At 37.0% G+C, this 10,000-nt stretch overlaps 2 protein-coding genes across 3 annotated transcripts in view; one reads left to right on the top strand and one right to left on the bottom strand.

Moving 5' to 3' along the window:
* LOC125028994 overlaps nucleotides 1–5,074 on the top strand; it is an 11,013-nt gene extending 5,939 nt beyond the window's left edge. For both annotated transcript variants that reach the window (XM_047618690.1, XM_047618691.1), the window contains exons 5-6: nucleotides 381–1,982; nucleotides 4,684–5,074. In XM_047618690.1, the coding sequence (XP_047474646.1) occupies nucleotides 381–1,982; nucleotides 4,684–4,838 (1,757 nt within the window). In that variant the 3' untranslated portion in view covers nucleotides 4,839–5,074. The remainder of the gene's footprint in view (nucleotides 1–380; nucleotides 1,983–4,683) is intronic.
* Nucleotides 5,075–7,136: 2,062 nt separating this feature from the next.
* Nucleotides 7,137–9,996, bottom strand: LOC125028996 (actin-related protein 10-like; the record flags this gene model as incomplete). Its single annotated transcript, XM_047618692.1, is given in 3 exon segments — nucleotides 7,137–8,569; nucleotides 9,308–9,509; nucleotides 9,767–9,996. Coding segments are annotated over 3 exon segments (569 nt in total), but the record flags the coding sequence as incomplete, so codon positions are not given.
* Between the last annotated feature and the right edge of the window lie 4 nt (nucleotides 9,997–10,000).

Genomic DNA, 10,000 nt, shown 5'->3' with positions numbered 1-10,000 from the left:
CTAAGTGCATAGTACGCGTATATATATAATGCAATATAGATAATCATATGTTTACGTATCAGATGTTTCTCATGCATTTCAATAACTAAACATCGTTACATTGAACTGAGAAATGGTTGAATTCGGTGATTCTTCTGACCTGTTGTTAGTTCTAAAAATGCTAAAAGCCTCAATACAAGATTCAATACGAAAATTATGGTTGCCAATTTCTGCGTTTAGTTTTTTTTCTCTAACATTTTGAATCATCATTATTTAAATATTCAGTAAACACTAATCACTGCTACAATAGAGGTCAATATCATTACGCTCATTGTTATCATTGTTTACTCATGATTTTAATTATCTGACGGCCCTCCTCATCAGTCCTCTCTCCCCCCCAGGCCCCTGCACTTGTCGCAAGGTGAAGGTGAGGGGCGAGAGATGCTTCCGCGGCTACTACGGGAGGACCGACGTCGTAGAGCAACTCAAGGAAGAGGAGACTACCAGACTCGAGCAGGAGGCACTGGCGAAGGCAATGAGCCTGACGAAGGGCTTCAGCTTGATAACGCCATCGCCTCGCCAGCTCCCCCCGACGGTCGTGAACGGCGAAGATGCTCTCGTGTCGCTCTTCAGGCAGATGAACGGAAAAGACAAGAACAAGAATCCCCCGAAGTTGAGGATCCAGTCGCCCTCCACCACGACCAGGAAGTCCCTCTCGCGTGTGAAGCGGTTCTCGGTGCCCGGGCAGAGAGGCAGGGACCAACGGGCGAACATGGACTACTTGCAGGGGTTGTTGGGCGGTCAGTTCAACCTCGAGCACGATGGCCTACAAAATGGCCGGGAAAAGGGCTGGCAAGACGAACACCAAATTGGCCAAGTAGACAATTCATTAGATGAGCCAGATGGTGATCATGACATGTTTGATATTCTCCTAAACGACCAGCATGATGATCAACTAAACAGTGGCCAGAAAGGTGAACCAATAAATAGCTGGCAAGATGTTCAGGTAACTAACCGACAAGTTAATATGCTAAATGACCGGCAATCTGATGTGTTAAATGGCCAGGTTTATATGTTAAATAGCCGGCAAGTTGATATGTTAAATGGTCGGCAAGCTGATATACTAAATGGACGGCAAGCTGATATGTTAAATGTCCGGCAAGCTGATATGTTAAAGGGTCGGCAAGCTGATATGCTAAATGGACGGCAAGTTGATATGTTAAATGTCCGGCAAACTGATATGTTAAATGGTCGACAAGCTGATATGTTAAATGTCCGGCAAGCTGATATGTTAAGTGGGCAGCCAATTGACCTGCTACATAGCCATGTAGATCTGCCAAACACCCGACAAGTAGATATGTTAAATAGCCAGCAAGCTGATACCTTACATGGCAGTCAAATTGAGATGTTAAATGACCGACAAACAGATCTGCCAAATAACCGACAATACCATATGCTAAATAGCTGGCAAGGGAGTCGACAAGAGGACCAGCGAGATGCTCGCCAAAACGAACGCAAAACCGCCGCCCCAAACGATCAGGAAGACGACCCACTAACTCGCCTGCTTTTCGCCCAGTCACAAGTCCGGCAAAGAGACAGTTTCCCGCTTTTGAGTAGCAAGTTACCCAAGAAACCTGCACCGAAGAATATCATCCTCCAGGAAACACTGGACATGCTGAATAAACTCTTAGAGTGTGTATTGTCTCCACCAGAAACATTCTCCTCAACGACCGAAAAACCGACCAAGTCGTGCGCATCGGGAACACACCCAGTTTCCGCCAAGGTTAAATCGAAGCCACTGCCTAACCGATCAGACACTGGGCGCACCAGAAGGAATTACAATTTGACAATGTTGCAAAGTTTTAATAATCTGCATATCGACGGTCAGGATAGCGAGATCGATGAGGAAGAAACCGTGAAGTGCCAGCCTGATGTTTACGCTTACATGGGCAACGCGGAATACAGAATTGCTCGTACTGAAACAGGCCACTTCTGGTGGATAGGTGAGGCTATTTGTTCTTTGTTCGTTGTCTGTGGAAACGTGATTAAAGTAAATGCTTATACACGATGTGCAAGGAAGGAAGAGACTCACTTTCCGTTTTAGCTACGCTGAGAAATTGTCGAATCTTGTAGTATAAGCAGCAAACAAAAATGTCCTTTATTTTTTAACTCTGATGATTTACTTGTTACATAAGTAGACTTGCGTAACTATTTTCTTGGTAGATGCTAACGAATATCCTGAAAAATACTGACTGATCCACCAAACTTCCACTAGTAATGTTTCTCCAGTATTCATGTTCTTTTGAAGACAATGACTCGCGGTTGAAAAGCCTAATTACAGACTGACAATTGGTGCTCCATCCAGATAACAACTACTCGTGTGCTTACCTGCGCTTTAGATTAGTATGGCCTCTAGATATCTATTCATCAGCCTCACATACCTGTCCTTTCCATCGGTGTATCTCTCATAGGTAATTTTCTCGTTACGACTATAATAGCATAAAAAAATTTGCCGTGTCATTATAACGCAAGATTGTAAAGGACTATCAGTATCAGATTTGGTTATGCAATGCTAAGTTCTGGCTAGGCCTCTTTACAACTTTATTTCTTTGAAGATATTGAGAAAAAAGCTAATGAAATTTATAACTAGATCAGTCAGTGGCAGAAGTGTTATTAATTGTTCTAGAATATTAGATATCACTTTAGACTATATTAAAAGGCCCAACAACCTCTGGTCAATTTCTCAGAACCATTACGAATATAAAACACGTGCAACAGTTCGTTGGTAGACACATACAAGATTTTCAACTATCGGGCAACTTTTTTGCATTGCCCATTCTGATATTTTGAATGGTATGTCCAGGGCCTTAGAAATGTAATCTCAAAACAATCTAGACATAGCTAGATAAGGCTATTGGTCAGGATGTATGTCATATCCGTCCAAACAAGTCAGAGTTGGATGTTACTTTTATGAGCACTTTTATGGGAAGGAATCAGAAAAAAAACAACTGTAGGTGATGTCCCGAGAGATAGGTTTCGATGGCGCCGATTGAAAAGACATATGATTACTTTTACTTCCGGTATCTATGCCGTTTAGATTTGTGTATACGGCTCTCGATTCTGCAAACCCCAGAAAAAGCATCTTGCCCTCGATGTTTGCGTTACAGACTGGCTTTTACCACATCTTCTTTCCAATAGTACTGGAATATTGCCAGGGTCAATTTTTAAAGAATCAGATTTGTTATCAATTCAAACATATATATCTTAATTCAACGTTATAAATCTCTTTAGTCATTGACGATTTGTATGTAATCAGTTATTTCGACTTTTTATGTAATCAATTATTTCGATTACTTTTACCGCAGATTAGACATTGCATATGTGCTTTAACAATGTTGAAAGGATTATGTTATTATTTTATCTTATCACAAGGCATTAGGCCCCTATACACAATGAATGGCTTCGTGCAGTTCACTGTACAAACTCGGTTTCTGCATTTCAGCGACGTTGGCCATGCAATACTTGTAGCACTGAGCTATATATTTTTTTTTCATTGGTGTTGTGCTCTTTCTGAAGACGACTGATGACTAACTGCGATGATTGTTTCAGTAATCATATTTCACAACTCTCAATATAGAAGCGGCTTCGGAAATTGCGCATAAATAGCTTTGGAAGACAGATTGGCTATCACGTTTAGACATGGCTACTCGCATATGCTTAATAACACATACTGTCACTACATGGCCATCGACTGATTGCAGTTAGGACATTACTTTTTAATGCACTAGTGAATATCATTTCTCAATGCAGGCTAAATCACACTAAGGCACTGATGTTTTTTACTGTAAATCAATGCAATTCATGACGGTCATGGGCAGAAAGACCGCGAACAACCATACTAAATACATATTGAGGGAAAACATATTCGTTGATGAAAATTAAAGTAATATTCACCGAAAAAAAGAAGAAGTTTACATCTGAGTTCTCTCCTCGAAAATTCCAGTAGCTTTGCATAGTCGACAATCATGTACCTGTTCCTGATGTTCCCGGCTTCTGTTGCCCAAGCACAAGCCTGTATTCGAATTGTCTTCTTCAGTGTCCGATGGTCGGACTTTTTACTTTCCTACTATACACACGTTATTGTCAACTACCCCCTTTTTATGTGAAGTCATCTATTTTAATATGTATTAACTAGAATCCATAGAAATCCACAGGTGCATAATATGAGATTTTATCTGCAGTATATGCCCCAACTAATCGTTTAGCAGTAGATTACTTGTAGTTATAGTCGATTAGGGAAAAATGTGTTTTAGGCTTTCGTATCTTTTGAACACACCACACAAATCATTGGCAGCGAATGAAGAAATGACATTGGGCGTTTTTTTTTATTTATTATCATTATTTTTTTAAATTAAAACAGCTCGTGGCTCAACAAGAGTACTTCTATTTGAAGTACCTTTTGGTGCTTTAGGCCAGTGCTTTGCAAAGTTCACGTAATCCTTGAAGGCTCGAAGCCACGTGCCCTTTGTTTGTAATTATTACTGGCTTTTCTATTTAGAATTAAAAGTATGTATTGAGTCGTGTAGTCCCCTGATATGGAGTGTTTTGCATTTTAAACGAATATATATCTGTATCTATATCTATGTCTGTCTGTCTGTCTGTCTGTATGTATGTATGTATAATCAAATTTTCGTTCATCAACAGGAATGGGGAATGATTTGTTCGCAGTCAGTGATGAAGGAGGGCCGTGTGTTGACCAGCTGCCTGCAAACACCAAGTGGATGACAGCAGTAGACAGAAATGCAGTCAAGAGCAACGAAAACGTGACAGTACAGTGTGTTGACTGGGATCCATCATAACCCATCATGTATATATTTTCGAGTTTGTCATTTTTTCTTTCATTCACAATCTGTGTCTTTTTCGAGAGGTCAGTTCTTTGCAAAAGTTGTTATTCTTGTTTAAATTATTTTATTATGTAATGCAGTATATTGTTATATATTAGGTTATTGTATATTTAAAGAGACTTCCTTGTCTAGCATGATATCTGCATTTTCTGACTTCGAGTGATGATTTACCAGTTATGAATAAACGATACTGAAATTTATAGCTTTGATCATTTGACATGAAGGTGGGAAATGGACGTAAACAATTAGCACGTCTCCCGGAATTTATTGAAATCTCTACGGTAATAGTGAAAGGGATGTTGGAGCGCCGCTGACGTTTAACCGTTCGCTTCGTGTTTAAATTCAGGACATGAGGCCTTGACTATGTCCAGAATATATTTTCAAAATGTTCTTTTACATTTTTTTCGGTTCTCCTTTGGCAGTGGTTTAAAGTCGTAATTTGAGATAATTTAGTACAAGAAGCAAAATTACATAAGCAAGTACTGAATGACCGTGATGAAAAATATTTTTTTTTCTGTTATTGCATATTTCTAGTTCAATTATTTATGTTAAGAAGAGTACTCAGAATAATATATGTACTTAACGATATGTAACGGTAATCAGTCATGCTATAACTTAAGTGCCCTATGTGTGAACATATATTAAAGGACTTGCAAGGGAAATAAAGTAATATTTTTTATGAAATGATACAAAAGCAGTATCCAGTCTTCACGTAAAACCTGAGATAATATGTTTGCAAGATTTAAAAATACGGCAGTTTAGCCTGAAATTATATAATCCTTGATGGACATAACTTTATATAACGATTTCCAAGCAGAGTTTGTGTATAGGAAAACTTCAGACATTGTGTGACTGATCGATTATATAATTTTATTATGTGGCATATGTGAATCATGCAACGTGGGTTTGTGTGTTAATTAGTAACATTAAATTATATTTCCTGGTGTTTTGTTTAACCAACTCATAAGCTTATTGGATGGATGATGAAAGTTGAATATTATAAAGGTAAACTGATTATTTCTAATATATTTTGATAGTAAATAGAAGATTACAAGGTTCATAATCTTTAGATACTGGAATGAATTACCTTTGAGTAATGCATCTTTCATTTTCGTGGTATCCAACTGGACTGTAATTTATAAGCTTAGATATGGGAAAAAAATACTTCAAGTAGATCGGTACCTGCACAACTTTTGGAGATGAACTGAAGTAAAAAATAAACTGTGTAATACCTATGTATATTGAAAAAGAGTGGCGTGATGCGGAATGGTGTGTGTTTTGCAATGTAATTTGTTTATTCAAATGAAAAAAAGTCTTGCTCTTATGATGCTGATTCTTATCCACATCTTAAGAATTTACAAAAGGCTTCCATGTGACCTGAGAGTGTATACTGCCTGTTTTATTATTAGAAGAGGCTGTGTAGGGAAAGTCTTGTGGAATCTGAATTACCTAGTACTAACAGTCTTGTGGTAAGATGTAATGACAAAATGTGTTTCCTTTGTGTATTTACAGATGGGTGTTATAATGTGTATAACATTTATCAGAAAATGGTCCTTCATTTCTAAATAAATATCTTTCACTTCTGCAATCTGAAGTGTGCAATTACATAACTTTGAGCTCATTATAAGCATAGTCTTAATATTATATGAGGAAGCAAAATCATTCTCTCTCCTCGAGTCTCCAAAATACCATGTTATGACTGCATATTAAAAGATTGTTTTTTATATCATGAATCTTTATAATAATAATAATGATATATGATGGTGATGTTGACAGTGATAATAATAATACTGATATTAATAAGTGATATTAATGGTAATAAAGTACATAATAAAATCAATAAAAAATTAAGTTCATAATGAAAAATGATAACTATAGTAATGGCAATAGTTATGCAACTAACAATAACTTTAAGGTCATTGGAACTGTTTTCAGAAGGAAAGTCTAATGCTTTCCTTCATATAAGCAGTAAATATAGACAGAGTTTACTATAATGTTTCTTTCCATATAACTCATATACTTGGAAAAGTAAATATATACTGAATACAGACCTCTTTGCATATATTATATATATATATGAAATTTATATATGAAAGCATTTCTATTGTTTTATGCATTCCACATTTTAGATTTTGTGGTTGTCTTCATTCATTGCTTTTTAAAAGACTGCTCTAAAAGTACTATTATCTACCTTTGTGCACGGATATTGATTCAAAGAGTGTTGTTATTTGTGACTGAAAATAAATTGGGAAGTTGAGATTGTATCAATATATTGTAGTTAAAGCTGCACCACTCTTCAAGTTGACAAGCATAACACTGCATAATAAACATACATAAAGAAATATGGAAAGAGTGCTTGTCAACTTCTAAACATACAAATATCCAATTAAGGTTGAGAGACGAGAAAAGACGTCACAAAGTAAAGGAATAAAGCATGATAATACTTGACATTTCTACTCTGTGTGTTCTTTGGGATTATATAAAGAATATTACATTTTAATGTATATGCTAGTCAGCTTTCTAATAATTCTGCCTATGGGTATTCAAAAAGTCACTGGCTTTAACCCTATAAGCATTTACAAGTTCTTTTTAAAATGTCCCTATTTCACATATATATTACCTATTTGCTGCTATCTTCTGTTGAGACTAAATGTACTTAATTCCACAATCTCTTCACACTGCATGTTCCTTATTGTGTATTAAAAAATTGTAAATAAATCTTTTATTTCCTAATACATTATAGGATTGTAATATATTCAAAATAAAAAGCAAAAGAAAAAATTGTATTCATGAAAATTATCCTACATGCTTGAAGAAATTAGTGAATAGTAGAGGAGTATTAAAATGCCAAATGTCTAGCACTAGTAAATACTAATGAATTGTAAAAAAAAACATTTTGCTTTCCCAGTCTTGTGCACATATAAAGATTATATATAAAAATGAAGTAATGAACTATAAAAAAAACACAAAAGACCATTATAAAACTGTCAACCTGCAGGGTTTCTGCTACCATACAAAATAAAACATAAACCCTCTACAGTATAAGCATATATTTCCAAAATTAAAGTCAACATATTAAATATCATAATTATCTTTAAAGCTGCTTTCTGCTTCCTTATTAGACAGAAGTCACATGAAAATTGTCCAAGTCATTCGCTTTCACTTTTCACTTAAATCTTCTAACCAGGAATGCCATCCTAATAAATACAAAAATATATACAAATCTGACCCAGCATCTCAGAATATAACGAAAATGAAGCAAAAGCCAAACTGCTGCATCATAGAGGTGGCTTTTGTGGTATCACATTGGTCACAGAAGTTAAGGTCAGATAGGTCAAGTGGAGAGGCAAGAAAATATTGCAGGCCAAGTGGAAAGTTAAGAAGGCCCTGTACAATACAAGGCAGAAGATCAAGTCATGGAGAAACTTCAAGAAAGTCTGGAGGTCAAAAAGGTCAAGTGGAAAGTCTGAAAAGATGAGAAAGTCAAAACTGCAAATGTCAAGAGAATCAAGAAGATGAAGCAGGTCTAGGAGTTGGTGAAATGGGAGATCAGGCCGACTTCTCATCCCTCTCCTCCTTCAGGTTGTATGAGAGGTCACACCAGTCAGGCACTCGGTCATTCACCAGGAACTGGTCGCGGGGGAGGGTGCGCAGGGCCACCGCTTCTGTCCCTCCAAGGATGGCACCTGAGGAGGAAAATGGAGAAATTGAAAAATGTGCATAATAAAGATACAGACTGAGGTAAACATAAAGAAAAGAGAGAGAGAGAGAGAGAGAGAGAGAGAGAGAGAGAGAGAGAGAGAGAGAGAGAGAGAGAGAGAGAGAGAGAGAGAGAGAGAGAGAGAGAGAGAGAGAGAAACAGAAACAGAAACAGAAAAAGAAAGAAAAAGAAAAAGAAAAAGAAAAAGAAAAAGAAAAAGAAAAAGAAAAAGAAAAAGAAAAAGAAAAAGAAAAAGAAAAAGAAAAAGAAAAAGAAAAAGAAAAAGAAAAAGAAAAAGAAAAAGAAAAAGAAAAAGAAAAAGAAAAAGAAAAAGAAAAAAAAAGAAAAAGAAAAAGCATGAAGAAGAGAATAAAAATGGTCATAAGTACTTCTGATTACTGAAATACTGAAATGGAAAATAATATTTTATGATCATAATAAAAGAAATACTGATTACATGAAAAGTCAGACTAAAATACATGCAAAAGCTGAAATAATCATGCATGTGTACACTCCCCATTCACAATTTTTTTTTCTTTTCTTCCCTCTCTTTTTCTCATACTAAGTTGCCCAACACTTATCCACTAACTCATTTAATCTCTCACTTCCTCATTCACCATCCTCGAAGCACCCTGTCAATCACTGTCTCGCACTCACCCACACATTCACATCTCACCCACTCATCCACTCCCCCTCTCCCGGACCCACCCTCTCCAAGACTTACCTCCCAGCCAGGCCACATAATTAGCTTTGGCAGGTGGGTTGTGGATCTTGAAAGAATCTATCTTCACTACTTTGCTGAATGCATCTGAAGCAGCGAGAGTGCGCACTTCAGCCAGCAGGCGGTGCCTAAGGCCCAACATGCTGGCAGTGCCTCCGATAATGAGCAGGTTCTCTGCAAGCACTCGTCGGGTATCAATTGGACACTGGAAAAAAAAATTAAAAGAATAAAAAGATCTCAAGTTATCATATACAAGAAAAAATGTATTTTCTTTCACTGCCTTTTGCTAAGATACTGTTCCTTCAACTTCAATGATCTTCTCAGACTGTTTTAAGCATTCACATTTAACCCAAATCTCAATTTACTATGAATGAGAAACACAAGACCAGATTTCTATCAAGCCAAAACTGATCCACTAACCTATAACTTAATTACTGGACTAAAACTAGTTCTCCCACGTACCTTCTGCAAAGAATCCAGGATGATTGTTGGCAGGCTAAGCGCATCACGATCCTGCTCGAACAGAACTTCAGTAGCCAGCTCCCTCACTGTGCCAGGGATAGTAAGATTGCGACTACCAGACAGGGGGTACAACACAGATGGCGGAGGAGCAGGGGGTTCGATGGAACGGTCATACTTGTTGCTGTGCAGCTTTGAGCTTCTTTCCAGTGTTGATACAAAGCAAGTTCGGACTAT

Source organism: Penaeus chinensis, chromosome 9 (genome assembly GCF_019202785.1).
Source record: "Penaeus chinensis breed Huanghai No. 1 chromosome 9, ASM1920278v2, whole genome shotgun sequence".
In the NCBI taxonomy this organism is placed as follows: Eukaryota; Metazoa; Arthropoda; class Malacostraca; order Decapoda; family Penaeidae; genus Penaeus; species Penaeus chinensis.
Note: the sequence above shows the minus strand (reverse complement) of the source record. Positions and strands in the feature narration are given on the sequence as shown.